The sequence below is a fragment of the Chlorocebus sabaeus genome, chromosome 6 (genome assembly GCF_047675955.1).
Source record: "Chlorocebus sabaeus isolate Y175 chromosome 6, mChlSab1.0.hap1, whole genome shotgun sequence".
NCBI lineage: Eukaryota > Metazoa > Chordata > Mammalia > Primates > Cercopithecidae > Chlorocebus > Chlorocebus sabaeus.
In genome coordinates, this window is record NC_132909.1 from 4,991,097 (window position 1) to 5,013,142 (window position 22,046).

The 22,046-nt window shown below is 45.9% G+C and overlaps 1 protein-coding gene across 3 annotated transcripts; it reads right to left on the reverse strand.

Annotated features, from left to right (window-relative positions):
• Window positions 1–2,675: 2,675 nt before the first annotated feature.
• LOC103235214 (uncharacterized) lies at window positions 2,676–20,375 on the reverse strand. Of its 3 annotated transcripts, none has more exons than XM_073016016.1 (5): window positions 14,795–15,930; window positions 14,255–14,332; window positions 10,720–10,846; window positions 7,303–9,552; window positions 2,676–6,065 (listed from the first exon to the last, which is right to left on the reverse strand). In XM_073016016.1, the coding sequence occupies exons 1-5, from the start codon at window positions 14,870–14,872 to the stop codon at window positions 5,968–5,970; spliced, it is 2,631 nt and encodes an 876-aa protein (XP_072872117.1). In that variant the 5' UTR covers window positions 14,873–15,930; the 3' UTR covers window positions 2,676–5,967. The 3 variants fall into 3 exon arrangements, with proteins under 3 accessions (XP_072872117.1, XP_072872115.1, XP_072872116.1); XM_073016014.1 differs by lacking the exon at window positions 2,676–6,065 and adding an exon at window positions 20,248–20,375 and having other exon boundaries at window positions 6,129–9,552; window positions 14,795–14,885; XM_073016015.1 differs by lacking the exon at window positions 2,676–6,065 and having other exon boundaries at window positions 6,129–9,552; window positions 14,421–14,870.
• Window positions 20,376–22,046: the final 1,671 nt, after the last annotated feature.

Here is a 22,046-nt window from a genome sequence, read left to right on the forward strand (position 1 = left end):
GTTTTCGAGCTTTGGAGGCGGGACCGGCCAGGAAAGCTGAGGCATGATTCAAAAGCCCTGTAATTGTCTGAAACGGGGATGCAAACTAGAATGTGAAATGCAAAGCCCTGCCTGGGTGGAGCGTAACGATTTCAGGCTGACGGCCCAAATAATAGAATAGAAATCCTCTCCCTTTCCATTCTCCATTCACTGGGAAAGGAGAGTCCACCCTACGCTCAGCTTCAGAGACTTTCCTAGGGCCACCGCCTGGGATGCGGGACGGAGTGCTCAGTCCAGGAAGGAGTGAGGTCACCACCTGCTGCTTAAACCCAGCAGAGAGGCGGGCACAGGGCCGAAAGCCTGAGGTTCCAGCTACTCAGAAAGCAGCGGCAGGAGGATCGCTGAACCTGGGGCTTCAAGTTAGCCTGGGCGACAAACACCTCCTCCTGCAGCGCTCCTTTCCTCGTCTCTCTCTCTCTCTTTTAAATTTCTTTAAATAAAATTTTTGATTGTGTGAGATAGGGATCTAACATTATTCTTTTTCATGTGAATATCCAGTGAGTTGTCCCAGCACATTTGTGGAAGAGATCTATTACTGTCATTCTTATATTTACACTTTTCTTTTCTTTTCTTTTTTGAGACAGAGTATTTATCTGTCACCCAGGTTGGAGTGCAGTGGCGAGATCTCGGCTCACTGCAACCTTCATCCCCTGGGTTAAAGTAGTTCTCTTGCCTCAGCCTCCCAACTAGCTGGGATTACAGACGGGCGTCACCAAGCCTGGCTAATTGTTTTGTATTTTTAGTAGAGACGGGGTTTCATCACGTTGGCCAGGCTGGATTCGAACTCCTAACGTCAAGTGATCCGGCCGCCTCCTCCTCCCAAACTGTTGGGATTACAGGCGTTAGCCACCGCGTCTGGTCAGGAAAACTCTTAGAAGTTGTGTCTGCATACCACTGGACTCAGGTTGCATGACCACATTCCTTTCAAATCTCAGTATTTAAAGGTCCATACCTTTACATTGGAATTATTTGATGTTTGAAATATTTAACTTCCTACCGAGATACAGGTACTGTCTCCCTTGTTGTTTGCCTTTCAAAGAGAGACCCCAAGTCCTTCAGAAATACATCCCTGGGTTATTAAGCTGAAAAAAGGATTACGTTGTTTCTAAAAAATACCACTTCAAGCTAGGCGCGGTGGCTCACACCTGTAATCCCAGTGGTTTAAGAGGCGGAGGCGGGCGGATCGCCTGAGGTCGGGAGTTCGAGACCAGTCTGACCAAAATGGAGAAACCCCATATCTAGTATAAATACAAGGTTAGCCGGGCATGCTGGTGCATGCCTGTAATCCCAGCTACTCAAATGGCTGAGGCAGGAGAATCGCTTGAACCCGGGAGACAGAAGTTGCGGTGAGGGGAGATCGCACCATTGCACTCCAGCGTGGGCAACAAGAGCAAAACTCGGTCTAAAGAAAAGCCTCGGAGACAGAGAAAATGCATTTACAAATTTTCTAAATAAATGTCCTAGGAAAAGAGACGAAAAAAAATCTTTTTTATTTTCAAAGGAGGAATTATACCTCTCATTTATTTGCTTGTTTGTTTGAGACAGGGTCTCGCTCTGTCACCCAGGCTGGAGTGTGGTGGCGAGATTAGAGCTCACTGCAACCATAAAATCCCTGGCTCAAGTGATCCGACCTCAGCGCCCCAAGCAGTTGGGACCACAGGCGTGCACCACCACACCTGACTCATTTTTTGATTTTTAGTACAGACGACGTCTTACTACGTTGCCCAGGCTGATCTCCAAATCCTGGGCTCAAGCGATCCTCCCGCCTCGGCCTCTCAAAGTGCTGGAATTACAGGTGTGAGCCACCGCTCCAGGACCTGACTTTACTTCCGTGAAATATGAAATTATCCTCCACCTCCTCTGTGTAATAGGCAGTTTTGCATGTCACCTTTCAGTTTCCATTAGCCACTCAAACAACCCAGGACCTTGCTTAGTTTAATAAGACTTTCTGTCAGTCCCCGCTGCAACCAGCGCCCCACTCCACCCCTCCACCGAGGTCCCTGCCCCTCTCCCCCGCCCTGCCCCAGACGGAGGGGAGCTCGCCCCGCCTGCAGGACGCGCGACTCTACCTGCTCAAAAAAGGCCCTTTGCATTAAAGCCATTTTCAATTTAAGAGGAAAAACTATTCAGCGTTCAGCACAGGTGGTCCACTACAGTAAGTTGTTTTACCTTCGATTGCTTGAAATAAACTTAAAACGGGCAGGAAGCATCCACGTGATACTAGGGGTAACATCACGGCACATGAAAATCAATCCACCAATCGGAACCCGGAGGATCCAGTCCTAGAGGGAGAGGAAGACAGCCGGCGACATCCATGGCCCAGCTGAGGAGAGAGCCCGGACCCGCCCCCTCCAGGCCTGGCTCTTTAGAATCACACACCTTCGGGAGCCCGCCCCCTAGACGACAATAACCCTCTGGCGCCGCTCCTGCGGGCTGTCCGACCCGGCCCCAGGAAGCCTTCTCCCTCTTGCCCCGCCCCAGTCCCGTTCCAGGCCCCGCACCCACAGCGGCCTCCACCCTCTAGCCCCGACCCAGCACCTGTTCAAGTCCCGCCCCCTCTTTGACCTTCCCCCCTCCCGCCTGTCCCCGCCCAGCGTCTAGGCCCCGCCCAGAAAAGGTCCAGGACCCACCCATGGTTTTTCTGCACCTAGCGCCCGGACTGACTCAGATGACTGTTTTCTTCTTTTTTTTTTTTTGTCTTTCTGCTTCAGACCTGCCTTTCGCAGCACCCTAGCCCCGAGTCCAGCCACACCAGGAATCTGGGTGCTTCGGAATGTTGAAATCCCCACGCGGTTTGTGCAGTTATCAGGGAGTCCCAGGTTCACCATGGGAAGCTCACAGGCCCGGTGGCTCTGCAGCTTTTACATCGTTTTACACCTCCCCCTTTCAGGATCCTATTGCCCTTTTCATTAATCCCAGCTGGCGGCTGCTGAGCGCCTCCTCCTTATCCACCCATGTTTCCCAGCTCTCAGTCCTTTTGTTATCATGAATGGTGACTCCAGTGTCGATCTTTTTCTTGGCATGGTGGATGAGGACTACGAAATTCCTATTTTTATGAGAATTAGATCATCTGTCTGTTTTTTGTATAACGTTCAGTCGTTTTGTTGCCTAAAACGGGGTCACAGTCCACACCTCATGTTAGAGTTCTTGCATCTTGCGCAGTAAAGAATTCAAGGCGAGTGTCCCAGTGCAGTGAGGAGAGTTGATTGAAAGCTACCAGTTACACAGCAGGGGGTCCTTAGAAAGCAGAGGGAACGCCTCCTCATGAAGCTTTTCTTATATAGGGGCCTAAGTAAAAGCTAAGGTATGTCTTCCTGCCGGTAGGCTGACAGTGTGACAAAACTTCAATATTACTTTGTTGGTTTGAAGCTATCTTTAGCCAGGCGTGGTGGCTCACACCTGTAATCCCAGCACTTTGGAAGGTCGAGGTGGGCAGACCACCGGAGGTCAGGAGTCTGAGACCAGCCTGCTATCTTAAAAGCAAACATTGTCATGGGCTATTGGGTCGTCTGGACATCGTGTTTCTGTAGGAGTTTGTCCTTACAGGTATCATTAAGATGCTTTCGTTAACCGTAAACATCTTATAACCGTGACTCATGCGTGAGCAGTAAGGCATATGTCTTGCTAGTTTTAATGGACATGAACTTTGTCATTCTAGCTCTCCTAGGTTCCTGCTTAACGGTTTATCCACTCATGCAACACAGAGACCTAAGCCCAACCATGGAGAGACACCACTCTCCTGTAATGTATCTGACAGACTGAGCTCCTACTCCAAGAACGCAGTAATAGCAATACCAAATGAAATATTAGGAAGTTTCATACATGCATATAAGTGATCACTATTTGCAGTTTTAAATTGGCTAACATTACATAGAATGGGTTTTTATTTTAATCAAATATTAGTAATCTATCTTCCACACAATGTTGAAGAGCATTTCCTTATGTTGAATAAATATGAAGGAGTTCACATTTTGGACCTGATTTTGTGCTTTCCATTACATCTAGTTGTTTTTCTGTTCTCTCTTGATTTTTTCTGTGTTCATGAGCTTGTGAAGTGCCTCAATCAATTTAGAAATCCATTTTGCCAAGGTTAAAAATGCCCCCGTGGCGCAGCCTCAGGAGGTCCTGACGATGTGTGCCCAAGGTGTTCAGCCTGCAGTTTGGTTTTACACATTTTAGGGAGACATAATACATCAATCAAAACATGTAAGATATATATTGGTTCGGTGTGGAAAGGTGGAATAACTGGAATTGGGGGGCTTCCGGGTCACAGGTAGATGACAAAGTAGAGTCCAAGTGTCTGTCATGAAATGGGTTAGAAGAGACTAGAAGATTCCCAGGAGACTCGGTCTCAAGCAATCCTCCCACCTCAGTCTCCCAAGGTGCATGGACCACAGGTGTGATCCACTGAACATAGTGGAGTCTCCATCTCAAAAAAACAAAACAAAGAGTAAGGTACTCTATTGAATTACTTCACTTGACATTTTTTTCAAATGAAATGTTTCACATATTACCGAACCCAGCCAACAAATGCATTCATAACAGATTCAGAGATAAAAAATATATTCCCAATAAAACATATCCAACTCTCCAGATAGTGGTGACATTTTCAGCTTGATATGGTAACATAATTGTGACCTTATTACCAGTTTTCATGCGAATCCACTAGGAAATGGGACAATTTTGCTTTTGTTTCTTGGTCAGGACTCGCTTAATCCTGAAAGTCTTGTGAGAAGACCTGGCGAGAAGACAAGTCAAGCACACACCACAAGAGGAGAAGAGGCATGACTTTTTTTTTTTAAGACTTGTTTTGCCCAGGCTGGAGTACAATGGTGCAATCTCGGCTCACTGCAACCTCCGCCTCTTGGGTTCAAGCGATTCTCCTGCCTCAGCCTCCCAAGTAACTGAGTTTGGCCAAAATATCAACTAGAAAGGCAGGAACGTGGCCAAAGGTGGGAAGTTTGAATGCTATTACCATATTCCCGCTTGACCTTTACTGCCAACAGCAACACCACACAAATGGTCAGAAGTCCCCTTATGTGAAAAATCTTCGTGATCTCATGGGAAAACCCTGATTTTTGTAAAGGCTGCAAAACAGGCTCAAAAAAAAAAAAAAAAAAGTCAGTTGCAGTGGCTCACGCCTGTAATCCTTCCACTTTGGGAGGCCGAGGCAGGTGGATCAGCTGGGGTCAGGAGTTCGAGACCAACCTGACCAATATAGAGAAACCCCCTACTAAAAATACAAAAATTAGCCAGGCGTGGTGGCAGATGCCTGTAATCCCAGCTACTCAGGAGGCTGAGGCAGGACAATTGCTTGAACCCAGGAGGCAAAGGTTGCAGTTAGATCACACCACTACTCCAGCCTGGGTGACAAGAGTGAGACTCCATCTCAAAACAAAGATAAAATAAAATATAAAATAAAAATAAAAAAAATAAAAAAATTAGCATAGTGTTGGCGCACACCACTAATCCCAGCTACTCAGGAGGCTGAGGCAGGATAATTGCTTGAATGCAGGAGGCAGAGGTTCCAGTGAGCTGAGATCATGTCATTGCACTACAGCCTGGGCGACAAGAGTATCTCAAAAAATAAAAATTGAAACCAGGCTGGCTAAAGTGGCTCAAGGCTGTTGGCCAGGCTGCTGACCTCAAGTGATTTACCTGCCTTGGTCTCCCAAAGTGCTGGGATAACAGGCATGAGCCACCACGCCTGGCCCATTCTTCTTAACATTACCACTTTTCATGTCAATTAATGCTTGAACTCAATGTTAAGTCAACTTAAACTCAAGTCAATGCGGAGTTGACTCTAATGTCAATTAAAGCTTTATGATTTTCTATATTCATTTTATTTGGAACAATTATCTCAAAAATGAATTTTCTGATGTTCTGCATGGAGTACCCAGACTGAAGACCTTGCCGCCCTTATGACATTTAAGATTTCTGTCCAGTATGGATTCTCTGATGCCTCATGATTTGTGAATGTGAAGTAAAGGCTTTGTCACAATCATCACACTTGTGAGATTTCTCTCCTGAATGAATTATCCTGTTTTGCATAGGATGAAGCTTGACTGAAGACCTTGCCAGTCATGATATTTGTAAGGTTTCTCTCCAGTATGAGTTCGCTGATGAATTATAAGTTATGAATGATGTCTGAAAAATTTGCCACATTTATTACACTTTTCAGACTGTGGGTGAAAGATATATCAGACTGTTACTGTGTCTACGCAGAAAAAGGAAGACATAAAACTCCATTTTGATCTGTACTAAGAAAAACTCTTCTGCCTTGAGATGCTGTTAATCTGTAACCCTAGCCCGAACGCTGTGCTCGCAGAAACATGTGTTGTATTGACTCAAGGTTTAATGGATTTAGGGCTGTGCAGGATGTGCTTTGTTAAAAATGTGTTTGCAGGCAGCATGCTTGGTAAAAGTCATCACCATTCTCCAGTCTCAAGTACCCAGGGACACAATGCACTACAGAAAGCTGCAGGGACCTCTGCCCAAAAAAGTCTGAGTATTGTCCAAGGTTTCTCCACACTGAGACAGCCTAAGATATGGCCTCGTGGGAAGGGAAAGACCTGACCGTCCCCCAGCCCGACACCCATAAACGGTCTGTGCTGAGCAGGATTAGTGAAAGAGGAAGGCCTCTTTGCAGTGGAGATAAGAGAAAGGCATCTGTCTCCCGCTCCTTCCTGGGAATGGAATGTCTCAGTGTAAAATCTGATCATACGTTCTATTTACTGAGATAGGATAAAACCTCCTTACGGCTGGAGGTGAGACATGCTGGCAGCAATACTGCTCTTTACTGCACTGAGATGTTTGTGTAAAGTCAAACATAAATCTGGCCTACGTGCACATCGAGGCACAGCACCTTTTCTTAAACTTATTTCTGATGCAGAGTCCTTTGCTCACGTTTTCCTGCTGACCCTCTCCCCATCATTACCCTATAGTCCTGCTACATCCCCCTCACTGAGATGGTAGAGAATAGTGATCAATAAATACTGAGGGAACTCAGAGACTGGTGCCAGCACGGGTCCTCCATATACTGAGCGCCAGTCCCCTGGCCCACTTTTCTTCCTCTATACTTTGTCTCTGTGTCTTATTTTTCTCAGTCTCTCATCCCACCTGACAAGAAACACCCACAGGTGTGGAATGGGTGGCCCCCTTCACAAGATCTCTCTTCTTTATGGATTCTCTAATGATTTGCAATGACTGTAGCATTATTGAGGACTTTGTGAGAATCATTACATTTGTAAAGTTTCCCTACACCATGGATGGCTTGATGGTGAATAAGTGTTGACTTCCCACTAAAGGCTCTGTCACACTCATTACACTTGTAAGGTTTCTCTCCAGTATGAACTCTCTGATGTTGTGCAAGGTGTGCTTTTTGATTAAAAACCTTGCCACATTCATTACACTTGTAAGGTTTCTCTCCAGTATGAACTCTCTGATGTTGTGCAAGGCATGAATCACTCCGGAAAGCCTTGTCACACACCTTACATTTGTATGGTTTTTCTCCAGTATGAATTCTCTTATGCCTTTCAAGGTGTGATTTGCGACTGAAAACTTTGTCACATTCTTCACATTTGTAAGGTTTCTCTCCAGTATGAACTCTATGATGACGCGCAAGGTGTGCTTTTCTACCAAAAACCTTGCCACATTCATTACATGTGTAAGGTTTCTCTCCAGTATGAAGTGTATGATGACATTGAAGATTTGACTTCTGACTGAAGGTCTTGCCACATTTATTACACTTGTACGGTTTCTCCCCAGTATGAACTCTCTTATGGTGTACAAGGCACGACTTTTTCCAGAAAGCCTTGTCACAAACCTGACATTTGTATGATCTCTCTCCAGTATGAATTCTCCTATGTGTTTCAAGCTGTGATCTGCGAATGAAAACTTTGTCACATTCCTCACATTTGTAAGGTTTCTCTCCAGTATGAAGTCTATGATGATGTGCAAAGTTTTGTCTTCTACTAAAAACCTTGCCACATTCATTACATGTGTAAAGTTTCTCTCCAGTATGAAGTCTATGATGACATTGAAGGTATGACTTCTGACGGAAGGTCTTACCACACTCATTACACTTGTAAGGTTTCTCTTCACTATGAATTGCCTTATGAATTACAAGGCCTGAATTTCGACGGAAAGACTTGCCACATTCATTACACTTGTAAGGTTTCTCTCCAGTATGAAGTCTACAATGGCATCTAAGGGATGACTTCTCACTGAACATCTTGCCACACTCATTACACTTGTAAGGTTTCTCTCCAGTATGAAGTCTACGATGGCATGTAAGAGTTGTCTTCTGACTGAAGGTCTTGCCACACTCATTACACTTGTAAGGTTTCTCTCCAGTATGGAGTCTACAATGGCATATAAGGGATGACTTCCGAATGAAGGTCTTGCCGCACTCATTACACTTGTAAGGTTTCTCTCCAGTATGGAGTCTACAATGGCATATAAGGGATGACTTCCGACTGAAGGTCTTGCTGCACTCATTACACTTGTAAGGTTTCTCTCCAGTATGAAGTCTACGATGGCATGTAAGGGATGACATCTGACTGAAGGTCTTGCCACACTCATAACACTTGTAAGCTTTCTCTCCAGTGTGAACTGTATGATGGCATTGAAGGGATGTCTTCTGATGGAAGGTCTTGCCACACTCATTACACTTGTAAGGTTTCTCTCCAGTATGAAGTCTACGATGGCACCTAAGGGATGACTTCCAACTGAATGTCTTGCCACATTCATTACACTTATAAGGTTTCTGTCCAGTATGAAGTCTACGATGGCATGTAAAAGATGATGTTTGACTGAAGACCTTCCCACACTCATTACACTTATAAGTTTTCTTACCAGTGTGACATCTACGATGACATGCAAGATATCGCTTCTGATTAAAGATCTTGCCACATACATCACATTTATATTGTTTCTCTCTTGAATGGGTTATGTGATGGCTCCTTAAGAGTGAGCTATAATTAAACGCTTTGCCACACCCATTATTTTGGCAAGGTTTTTCTCTCATGCGTACTTCCTGTATTTGTGTGGATAATGAAGAATGGAGGAAATTCTTCCCATACTTATTAGAAATATGGGTTTTGAGTCTACAAGAAATTCTTTGGGGTGTTGAAGCTGAGGAAGCACCACTGACAGACTTGTCCACTTGGTTACTAATTTTCCCTTCGGTCGGAAATATGTGCAGTTCAGGCAGATGTGAATGAAAGCTTGATCCAAGCTGATCTTTAATAGGCTTGTTTCCAGCATGCCTTTGATCATGTCGGTCTGTACTACCCGTCATCTCTTTGGTTTCTGTCATAGGTGCTTCATGGCCATTTCTTTCAACTTCTTGCCACTGAAACTCAGAGTGATGAATATCTTTTTTGATTTCTGGGAAGCAAAAATCTCCAATGGGATGACTTTTATGTCTTTCCAATGTCCCTGTGTAGAACCCTTCTCCTGTATTACTGTGCCCAGTTGATGAGAACTCCATCACGAATTTTAAAAAGCTATCTAAAAAACATAAAGACCAATAGGTTTCCAATTAAGTACAGAGGGTAAATAATAGTTAATATTGAAGTGTGTAAATATTACACAAAAAGCAATACTTAAACTTCCCAAATGTGATCTTCAAAGTTTAGAAACACCCTGTCTCTACTAAAAATACAAAAATTAGTCAGGTGTGGTGGTGGGTGCCTGTAATCCCATCTACTCGGGAGGCTGAGGCAGCAGAATTGCTTGAACCCAGGAGGCAGAGGTGGCAGTGAGTGGAGATCATGACATTGCACTCCAGCCTGGGCAACAAGAGCAAAATTCTGTGTCAAAAAAAAAAAAAAAAAAAAAGAGTTCAGTCAAGAGCCTCATATGTATGAGGCAGTAAGCCTGAATGATGTCCTCCCTAGGAGAAATTTTCTACAGCAGTGACTGCTGCTTAGAGAAAATGATCATTAGTTTATGTGATGAACACTGTCACAGTGCCAGCGAGAGACGCTTCTGTGATCGTTCTCAAAAACCAGAAAGAAAGGCCAAATGTGGTGACTCATGCCTGTAATCCCAACACTTGGAGGCTGAAGCGGGCAAATTGCTTGAGGCCAGGAGTTCAAGACCAGCCTGGCCAACATGGTGATACCCTATGTCTACTAAAAATACAAAAATCGGCCAGGTATGAAGGCATGTGCCTGTAATTCTAGTTAGGTTGAGAGACTGAGGTACAAGAATTGCTTGAACCCAGGAGGCAGAGGTTGCAATAAGCTGAGATCATGACACTGCACTTCAGCCTGTTCAACAGAGGGAGACTCTATCTAAAAACAAACACAGAAAAAGAAAACAAAACCAGAACCACAGCTGGAAGCACTTGTCAGTCAGTGTCAGTGTCATGCTTTCTATCTCGTATCCTGGGCCATGCTGACAATTCTGCTCAGGGCTTCCAGGGACATCTCTGCCTACAGCAGGATGATGTTCAATTGTATTAGTCAAAGTGTTCATGAATTTTCTGTTTTTATGTAAAAACAGACAGCTCTAAGAAGCTATCCATGACAGATAGGAGGGTCATCACTGCAGAAAACAATGACATGTACATCAAAAGCATGCACGGGGCAACATCACAAGAGAATACAAAACCAGGAAGAGCCAAGATAGACAAGGACAGATTCCTCATGTCTAGAGGGACATTTTCCTCACCCACAAACTCCAGATTCCTGTAGTTCTCCAACATCACGGCCGTGTATAAAGCCCTCTGCACAGGGTTCAGGCATTTCCACTCCGCCAATGAGAATTCTATAGCCACATCCCTGAAAGTCACGCGTCCCTAAAATGAAAAACACATTTCAACAAAACATGGAGGACTGAGTTATCACCTTCACATGAAATGAGAAAAGAGAAAATAAGTATTGATTTGATCCAAGACTGTGTTCTGACAAATCCACATTAAGGTATTTTTGAAAAATTTTTCTGTATAGTTGCGTTTTATTGTACTTTTTCATGATAGATTTTAAAATCCCCTAAGTCACTGCGGAAGTCTCAGTTTTATGGACAATATAAAAAATATATGGCCTGGCACAGTGGCTCACACCTAAAATCCCTGCACTTTGGGAGGCCGAGGCAGGTGGATTGTCTGAGCTCAGGAGTTTGAGACCACCCAGAGCAACATGGTGAAACTCCGTCTCTACTAAAAATACCAAAAAAAACAAAAACAAAAAAAAACCCAGGTGTGGTGGTACACACCTCTAGTCCCAGTTACTTGGAAGGCTGAGGCAGGAGAATAACTTGATAACCAGAGGCAAAGTTTGCAGTGACCCAAGATCATGCCACTGCACTTCAGCTTGGGCTGACTCCATCTCAGAAAAAAAAAAATATATATATAGATAGATAGATAGATAGATACAGATACACACCATCTATATATACACATATAGATACGTGTGTATGTGTATCTATCTATATATATAATAAATCCAGGCATGTTGGCTCACACCTGTAATCCCATCACTTTGGGAGACTAAGGTGGATGGATCACTTAAGGTCAGGAGTTCGAGACCAACCTCTCCAACACAACGAAACTCCATATCTACTAAAAACTTAAAAACTGGCTGGGAATGGTGGGGGGGTGCCTGTAATCCCAGCGATTCAGGAAGCTGAGGAAAGAAAATTGCTTGAACTCTGGAAGCGGAGGTTGCCCTAAGCCAAGATCACACCACTGCAATCCCGCCTGGGCAACAGTGTGACACTCTTTCTAAACAACAAAAAAAGTATATATATTGCAAATGATGTGTTTTCTACATAAACCCTGGGCTTGGCCGCACGTGGTAGGTCACGCCTGTAATCCCAGCACTTTGGAAGGCTGAGGCAGGTGGATCATAAGGTCAAGAAATAGAGACCATTCTGGCCAACATGGTAAAATCTCGTCTTTACTAAAAATACAAAAATTAGCTGGGCATGGTTGCGTGCCTGTAGTCCCAGCTATTCGGGAGGCTGAGGCAGGAGAAGTGCTTGAACATGAAAGGCAGAGGTTGCAGTGAGCCGAGATCATGCCACTGCACTCCAGCCTAGGCTGGACCATCTCAAAAAAACGAGAGCGACACCAACTCAAAAATAATTTTTTTTTTTTTTTAAAAAGGCCGAGCGCGGTGGCTCATGGCTGTAATCTCAGCACTTTGAAAGGCTGAAATGGGTGGATAACCTGAGGTTGGGAGTTCCAGATCAGCCTGATCAACAGGGACAAATCCTGTCTCTAGTAAAAATACAAAATCAGCTGGGAATGGTGACGCATGCCTATAATCCCAGCTACTTGGGAGACTGAGGCAGGAAAATCACTTGAACCTGGGAGGCGGAAGTTGCAGTGAGCTGAAATCGTGCCACTGCACTCCAGCCTGGGCAACAAGAATGAAACTCCATCTAAAAAAAACAAAAAAACAAAAAAACAAAAAGAAATGAAACAAAACTGTCTAGGACTCACGTGTCTTCATTCAGAGAAAGCTCCAAGGATGATTTAAAAGGCAAGCTATCTTGTTTTCTACCTTAGAAACATGAAAATTTTCAGAACTCGCAGGACAAAATACCATGACAAAACATTCATCAGGCCGGGAGCGGGACTCACACCTGAAGTCCCAGCACTTTGGGAGGCCATGGTGGGAGGATCAATTGAGGCCAAGAGTTCGAGACCAGCCTGGCCAACAGGGGAAACCCCATCTGTACTAATAATACAGCAATTAGCCAGGAGTGTAGCATGCGTCTGTAACTGCAGCTACTCAGTTGGCTGAAGCCTAAGACTCATTTGAACCTGACAGCCAGAGGTTGCAATGTGCCACTGTACTCCAGGCAGATGACAGAGTGAGACCCTGTCTCAAAAAACATGCAAAAAAAAAAAAAAAAAATCAAATAATTTTTTGTAAAGTCTCATAACGATGTATGAATACACTAAAGGATGGCACTGACTTGTCACAGAACCTTCAACAGTGATTCCCCATTGAGCCATGGGGACGGGTGGAAGGTTGGACAGGATAGGGGATGCATAAGTGCACTTTTCTTTGGACTTTTACTACACAACACATATATACAGTGTGTGGTGGTTAAAATAAAAGAATCATTTAATAATAATGGGTAGAAAAAGAATAGCTCCATCCTCTCTAACGACATACGTTGTGCTCTTATGTCAGAGCAAACTTATAATCATTTTTACCTCAAATGCTTGCTTCATCAGAGTCCGTGCAAAAAAACCCACAAAAAACAAAAAACAAACAAAAAAAAACAGTCTCTGTGGGGTCAAAGTGCTAAGAATGATTTAAAGAATCCCCTGCATTTAGATATTTACATTGATTTTATAATTTGAAGTCAATGACGGAATAAAGCTAACTCTGTCACCGACACCTATCTCCACTTTCGATTCTATTCCAAGCCATTGAAAGTGCAGAGTCCTGCTGGGCTTTCTCACACCTATAATCCCAGCAATTTGGGAGGCTCAGGTGGGAGGATCATTTGAGGCCAGGAGTTCAAGGCTATAGTGAGCTATGACTTGCCACTGCACTCCAGCCTAGACAACATAGCAAGTCCCCAACTCTAAATCATAAAAAATAAAAGAATTAGCCATGCATGGTGGCACATGCCTGTCATCCTAGGTCCTTGGGAGTCTAATGTGGGGATCACTTGAGCCCAGGAATTCGAGGCTGCTGTGAACTAGAATTGTGCCATTGCACTCCAGACTAGGCCCGAGAGTGACACCCTGTCTCCTAAAACAAAAAGTTTGGAGTCAGAGACATATTGACTCACTAGTGTAGCTTCAAATGCATTACAAAATCAGACACAAAATATCTCCCCTAGTTTGCCTCCTTTTCCAGAATTTACCAGATACTAGCGCACATTAATGTATGATTTTCATATACAGTTTCTCTTATCTGGTCCAGAAAGAGCTAAATGTGGCCACTGAACAATTCCTGCTGCCCAACATTACTGACAGCACGGGACCCTCACCCCGTCTCCATCCATGTCTGGTGTGAGCCCTTCCCAGGACCATGCCCAGGGGAGCCTCTTCCCAAGCTCATTCACTAGGTTATAGGAGATGGAATTTAAGTGAAGATGACAAGGACTGAGAAAAGTCTTGGGTGAGTGCGAGCAAACGTGTGAGGCAGGATGCTTCAGACTCAGAGAAGACTGGCTACTACAATACCTGGCATTTCAGAAAGGAAAGAGACAGCAGAATCCACCGAGGAATATCACTCACCTGAGGAAGAGCCATCCCTGGATCTTTTTCTTTGCTCTTCTTGGTGGCTTCCTCATGTAACAGGAGTCTTTGGAAATCCTGTGTGTGAAAAAACATCAGAGATTTAATATTTAGAAACCATACACTCCTTTCCTGTGACAAAACTCACACACAGGGGAGACCTCACCCGAGAGAAAGATGGTCCTCTGCTGCCCACTGCACCAGAGATCATGCAGAGATAAGAACGTCCCACAGCAAGACCTACAAGGGCAATTTTGACCCGTTTTCAGATCTTGCTGCCCTCCTGGAAAAGTTCACACACACACACACTGCAGCAGGGCACAGATCTTCAGGGCACAGATCTGGCCCTAACCAAACCTCACACAGAGCACAGCCCCCTCACCTCCCTATGGATCACAGGCTGATCTCAGCTCTCAACATGGAGGAAACTGCCTTGATGTTTAATGCTGGACACAGACGAGGACCACCAGCGCCACTGTAAGTATTATTGAGTGTGGGTCCCATCCTATGATAATAGCAATCTTTGATAAAACAGCATACCTGAAATCCCAGCACTTCGGGAGGCCGATGAGACTGGATCCTTTGAGCCCTGGGGTTGGAGACCAGCCTGAGCAACATGGTGAACGCCCGTCTCTACCAAGAACACAAAAATCAGTGTGGTGTGGTGGTGCACGGCTGTGGTCCCAGCTATTCTGGAGGCTGAGGTAGGAAGACCACCACTTCTCCTGCTGCCCTCCTCCCTCCTCCTTGCCTCGTTCACAAGACAGGAGAAAAGGGAGAAAGCAAAAAGTTAGAAACAGAAGATAGCCAGATGGCCTTGGCGCCACCACCCAGCCCTGGCGGTTAAAAATAAAAATAATAATGTCAACCCCTGACCTAAACCACTTATGTTATATGTAAATTCCAGACATTGTATCAAGAAGCATTGCAAAACTTTCTGTTCTGTTAGCTGATGCATGTAGTCCCTAGTCATGTACCCCACTTGCTTGATCTATCATGACCCTTTCATGTGGACCCCTTAGAGTTGCAAGCCCTTAAAAGCACCAGGAATTGGCTGAGCACAGTGGCGCATGCCTGTAATCCCAGCACTTTGGGAGGCCAAGCTGGGCGGATCACGAGATCAGGAGATCAAGACCATCCTGGCTACATGGTGAAACCCCGTCTCTACTAAAAATACAAAAAATTAGCCGGGTGCAGTGGTGGGTGCCTGTAGTCCCAGCTACTTGGGAGGCTGAGGCAGGAGAATGGCGTGAACCTGGGAGGCGGAGCTTTCAGTGAGCCGAGATTGTGCCACTGCACTCCCGCCTGAGCGACAGAGCAAGACTCCATCTCAAAAAAACAAAAACAAAAACAAGCCAGGAATTTCTTTTTCGGGGAGCTTGGTTCTTGAGACAGGAGTCCAACGATGCTCCTGGCTCTGAATAAAGCCACTTCCTTCTTTAACCCGGTGTCTGAGGGGTTTTGTCTGCAGCTCGTCCTGCTACATTTCTTGGTTCTATGACTGGGAAATGAGGTGATTAATGGATGGTTGAGGCAGCCCCTTAGGTGGCTTAGGCCTGCCCTGTGGAGCATCCCTGCAGGGGACTCTGACCAGCTTGAGCAATGCGGATCCTGAGAGCACTCCCAGGTAGGCATTTGCCCCAGTGGAACACCTCATCAGAGTGGTGCATGGCAGACCCCCACCTGATCTGACAAGGCCTTTTATACCGTATGTTTCCGAGAGAGAAAAGATGGCAGGTAAAGTTTTGATCCAAACTGTGGGGCCCTGGCTGAGGCCAGTGGCCTAGCCCTCTAAACAACTAGACGGGGTTTCTAAAGGTTAGTCTCCGTGTTTGAGGGCCTTGGCAGCAACTGCCCTGCTAGCACAAGAAGCACAAAAACTAACTCTTAGGCAAAACCTGAACATAAAGGCCCCCCATGCTGTGGTGACTTTAATGACTACCAAAGGACATCATCGGCTAACGAATGCTACAGTAACGAAGTACCAAAGCTTGCTCTGTGAAAATCCCTGCATAACCACAGAAGTTTGTAACACCCTGAACCCCCGCCACCCTGCTCCCGGTATCAGAGAGCCCTGTTGAGCATAACTGTGTAGAGGTGTTGGACTCAGTTTACTCTAGCAGGCCTGACCTCCGGGACCAGCTTTGGGCATCAGTAGACTGGGAGCCATACATGGACAGGAGCAGCTTCATCAACCCACAAGGAGACAGATGTGCAGGATATGCGGTGGTAACCCTGGACACTGCCGTTGACACCAGATCATTGCCCCAGGGCACCTCAGCCCAGAAAGCCGAGCTCTTTGCTTTAATTCAGGCCTTAGAACTCAGTGAAGGTAAGACTGAAAACATTTACACTGACTCTCAGTATGCCTTTTTTTTTTTTTTTTTTCGAGACAGAGTCTTGCTCCATTGCCGAGGCTGGAGTGCACTACAGGTGCCCGCGACCATGCCTGGCTAATTTTTTGTATTTTTAGTAGAGACGGGGTTTCACCGTGTTAGACAGGATGGTCTCGATCTCCTGATGTAGTGATCCGCCGACCTCGGCCTCCCAAAGTGCTGGGATTACAGGTGTGAGCCACTATGCCTGGCCTTCGGTATGCCTTTTTAACCCTCCAAGTGCATGGAGCATTATATAAAGAAAAGGGCCTGTTGAACTCTGGAGAAAAAGACATGAAATATCAGCAAGAAATCTTGCAATTAGAAGCAGTATAGAAACCCCACAAGGAGGCAGTCATGCACTGCAGAGGACACCAGCGAGCTTCCACCTCGGTTGCCTTAGGGAACTCCAGAGCTGACTCAGAAGCTCTAAAAGCAACATTCACCCCTACTGGGCATCAGTCTCAGCCCCCCCTGCTCCCTCAAGCACCTGACCTTGTATCTACTTATTCTAAATAAGAAAAAGGCTTTCTCCAGGCAGAAGGACAGGTGATGGAAGAAGGAAGGAATCGGCTACCAAATAGGAGAGTAGCTGTGCCACAGCTGCTAGGAGCCGCAGTTGTACTGGGGGTGCATGAAACCACCCATCTAGGTCAGGAGCCACTTGAAAAGTTGTTAGGCTGGTACTTCTACATCTAGCATTTGTCAGCTCTTGCCAAAACCATGGCGAGCGGTGTGTTACCTGCTGACAGCACCATGCGAGGCAGGGTTCAGCCATTCTGCCGGCATGGAATGGAAAGCAGCCCCCTTTGAAGATCTCCAGGTGGACTTCCCAGAAATGCCAAAGTGTAGAAGTAACAAGTATTTACTAGTTCCCGTGTGTACCTACTCTAGGTAGGTGGAGGCTTTTCCCACACGAACTGAGAACGCTTGAGAAGTAACCTGTGTGCTTCTTCGAGATCTTATTCCTAGATTTGGACTGACCTTATGCATCAGCTCAGATAACAGGCCAGCGTTTGTGGCTGACTTAGTACAGAAGACAGTAAAGGTATTAAAGATCACATGGAAACTGCATGCTGCCTACCAACCTCAGAGTTCTGGAAAGGTGGAGCGGATAAATCGGACTATCAAAAATAGCTTAAGGAAAGTGTGTCAGGAAACAGGATTAAAACACATACAGGCTCTCCCTATGGTATTAAGATTAGACGTACTCCAAGAGAACAGGATATTCCCCTTATGAAATATTATATCATAGACCCCCTCCCATACTACGGGGACTCCCAGGCATTCCCCGAGAGTTAGGTGAAATTGAGTTACAGAGACAGCTACAGACCTTAGGAAAAATTACACAAACGATTTCAGCCTAGGTAAATGAGAGATGCCCCGTTATTCTCCCCAGTTCACTCTTTTTCCCGAGGTGATCGAGTGTGGATCAAGGACTGGAATGTAGCCCCTTTGCACCTACAGTGGAAAGGACCCCAGACCGTCATCCTGACCACACCCACTGCCGTGAAGGTAGAAGGAATCCCAGCCTGGATCCACCACTGCTGTGTAAAACCTGCACCTGAAACCTGGGAGGCAAGACCAAGCCCACATAACCCCTGAAAGTGACCCTGAAGAAGACGACAAGCCCTGCTCCAGTCACACCTGGAAGCTGACTGGTCTACACACGGCTGGAGCATGAGGAGGCTCATCACGGGACTCATTTTTCTTAAATTTTAGACTTGTACAGTAAAGGCTTCAACTGACCTTCCTCAAACTAAGGACTGTTCCCAGTGTATTCATCAGGTCACTGAGCTAGGCCAGCAAATTAAAACAATCTTTCTGTTCTATAGTTATTACGAATGTACAGGAATGTTAAAAGGAACTTATTTGTACAATGCCACTCAGTACAAGGTATGTAGCCCAGGAAATGACCAACCTGATATGCATTATAACCCATCAAGCCTGCTGCAACCACCGTTTTTCAAATAAGATTAAGAACTGGTCCTTTCCTAGGTGATACAAGTAAAATAATAACTAGAACAGAAGAAAAAAGAATCCCCAAAGAAGAAACTTTAAATGTGATGCTTGTGCAGCCATTAATAGTAACAAGCTCAGATTAAGATGTGGATCTTTTAACTAAGGAAGGAGCTACACAGTAGAAATAAACACGTTTGTCATGAGGCAGAGGTGTGCGAAAATTGTGCCTATTGGCCATGTGTTATTTAAGCTACTTAGAAAAGGACAAAAAAGACCCAGTTGACGTTCAAAAAGAAGCCAACCCCTCCTGTGCTACCGGTCACTGTAACCCACTAGAACTAATAAGCACGAATCTCCTACACTCCCATTAGAAAAAAAGAGAACGTGTAACCCTGAGGATCAACAGGACAAGGCTAAACCCCCAAGCTGCCATTTTAGTCCGAGGGGAGGTCCACATGCGCTCTCCCAACCCAGTGTTTCAAGCCTTTTATAATGAGCTAAATCTGCCAGCACCAGAGCTTCCAAAAAAAAAGGCAAGGAACTTGTTTCTCCAGTTAGCAGAAAATGTAGCTCATTCCCTCACTGTTACTTCTTGTTATGTATGTGGAGGAGCCACAGTCAGAGACCGATGGCCTTAGGAAGCCCGAGAGTTAGTGCCCACTGATCCAGTTCCTGACACAATTCCAGTTCAGAAAGCCCAAGCTAGCAACTTCTAGGTCCTATAAACCTCAATTATTAGACAGTACTATGTAGCTAAGGAAAGAAAAAACTTCACCATCCCTGTAAGAAAGCTCAATTGTCTAGGACAGAAGTTGTACAACAGCACAAGGACAGTCACTTGGTGAGGCCTAAACCGTACTGAAAAGGACCCATTAAGTAAATTTTCTAAATTACAGACTGCCTGGGCTCATCCAGAATTTCACTGAGACTGGACGGCCACCGCTGGACCATACTGGATACGTAGGCACAGAGACCATCTCCAATAACAAAGAAGAAAAGGAAACACCTGGGTCCTGGCGCTGGGAATCTAAGGCCAATTAACGTAAACTTTGCAAAACTAGACCAAAGGTAAAAACCCCGTCTCCCCACCCGGAGTAACAAAGGAACAAAGGGTACTCTCCTGTAGCCCTTCCATTTCCACCACGGTTCAGATGGAAAGGGAGAGAGCCCAGGAGTGGCCACGGCCAAGCACGGCCACCCCTCCATCTGCACAGGGCACCCATCTGCTCTGGCCTCGGGCCAATTCACCTCAGCAATTCATCGGCCAAGGGTCAGATCCTTCATCCAGATAAGGGGTAGCCCGTAGGGACCTCAAAATAAATATTTTAATCCCCCCAAAACGTTGTAAACGGTGCCCTGGAGACGCTCGCTCGGGCCCACTCCCACCCTGTGGAGTGCTTTCCTGACCCCCGGCACTGGGGCTGCAGCACTGCGCTCCAGGGGCCGAGGAGAGCGAGACTGGGGGGCGCTCTGCAGCAGGGTGAGAACCCAGCTCGCGGGTGAGGACTCGAAACAGCGCGAGGCGGGAGGACGAGTCAGGAACGGTTTTGCAAAGGAAAGTTTCGCGACAGGAGGTGTCTGCACAGCCCCATTGCAGAAAGACCGGGGACAGGACCAGCCTCAGGGCGACTTTAAACTCAAAAGGAGGCGACTCACCGACTCTCACCCGGACGTCTCAATTTGCTCTGGGTTGAGAAACAGGAGTCGGTCTGTGGGGACCCCACGTCGCGGGTATAGCAGCGCCAAGAGAACTGGCAAGCGCAGACGCGATGGTTCAACCTTCAGACCACGCCATCCGCTTCCGGGTCTGTGCCAATCAGCGCAGGACCGAAGCCAAACCTGGGCTAGTCCCGCGAAGAGGTGGGCGGGGCCTGGGCGAGGCCGCGAAGGGACGCGAGGAGGTGGGCGGGGCACAAATAGACTGAGGCCTGACTTCATGGAGGAGACCGTTAGCAATGTGGATGTAACTATTATAGAGCAGCTGGCTAACGATCAGCCCGTAGAGCTGCCAGTGAGCCTTCAGGTCGACTTTCTTTCCGTATATCTTGGAGAAGAGGAAGACAATTTCTCTGCCAGTAGCTGGTGGTCTCCCACTCTCTCTTAGAAAAATGGAGGTCTGAATTCTGCCTAATAGATAACCCTTCTCTCTCTGCATTGCTCAAAGCATTCGTTCTATCTGTGGATGGTAGGTAGATCCAAGAAAAGTTCCAAATAGAGGATTTCCATTATGGAGATTATGAAGACAGTGCAAGACACGGGCAAGAGAACAAAGTCCCACAATAATTTTTATTTCTTACCTTCGCTGGGCCAACCTCTTTGTTAAGGCTGATACAGAGAGCAATGAAGTGTCTTTGCCTTTAATCACACGTGAAAGATCAAGCTCTGGTCACAGGGAGCAGAATTCTGTATGATGAAACATCACGCTCCTGAGACTCTGACGTTTTGTGCCCTTTCTCAGCAGACAACCACTGACTGAAAAATCAATTTAGGATCACAAACAGAAAGGTCTACTTTATTTGAATTTCTCAAAGAAAGTAAAATAGAAAATATTCTATCCACTTTAAAAATGAATAATACAGCAGGACATGGTGGCTTACGCCTGTAATCAGAGCACTTTGTGAGGCTGAGGAGGGCAGGTCATGGGAGCCCAGGAGTTTAAGATGAGGCTGAGTAACACGGCAAGACCCAGTACCTACAAAAAGTTTTAAAAATTATCTGGGCATAGTGGCACGTGCCTGTAGTCCCAGCTATTCAGGAGGCTGAGGCGGGAGGATTACTGGAGCCCGGGAGGTTGAGACGGCAATGAGCTCTGGTCATAACACTGCACTACAGCCTGGGTGACAGAGCAAAACCTTGCCTCCCTCCAAAAAAATAAATAATAGGAAAAAACCATATGACCCAACTACATGCCGTGTATACGAGGCTCACTTTAGATTCTCAAACACAAGTGGATTAAAAGTGAAGATGAAAAAATATGTTTCATACTGATAGTGTAACTCTTAGTCTGAGGTTGAAGGCCTGAGAAACCAGGAGGCCAATGGTGCAAGTCTCAGAGTCCAAAGGCTGGAACACCTGAAGTTATGATGTCCAAGAGCATCACAGGAAGGGTGTCCTAGTACTAGGAGAGAAAGAGGAAGAATTTGCCAGTCATCTACTTTTTTGTTCCATCAGACCCTCAGGCAACTGGATGGTGCCCACCCACACTGAGGCTGGATCTTCCCCGCTTCAGGCCACTGACTCATACACCCATCTTCGGGGGGACACCCTCACAGACATACCCAGAAACAATGCTTTTAGCATCTAGGTATCCCTCAATGTAGTTGAGGTGACACCTAAAGTTAGCCATTGAAGGAATCTCCCTGACATGAGATAAATGAACTTTGATCAGTAGCTCCAAGTAGAGCATGGAGGGGTTATCACTACATCAGAAACAGGCACCAGCAAGATTACAGTCC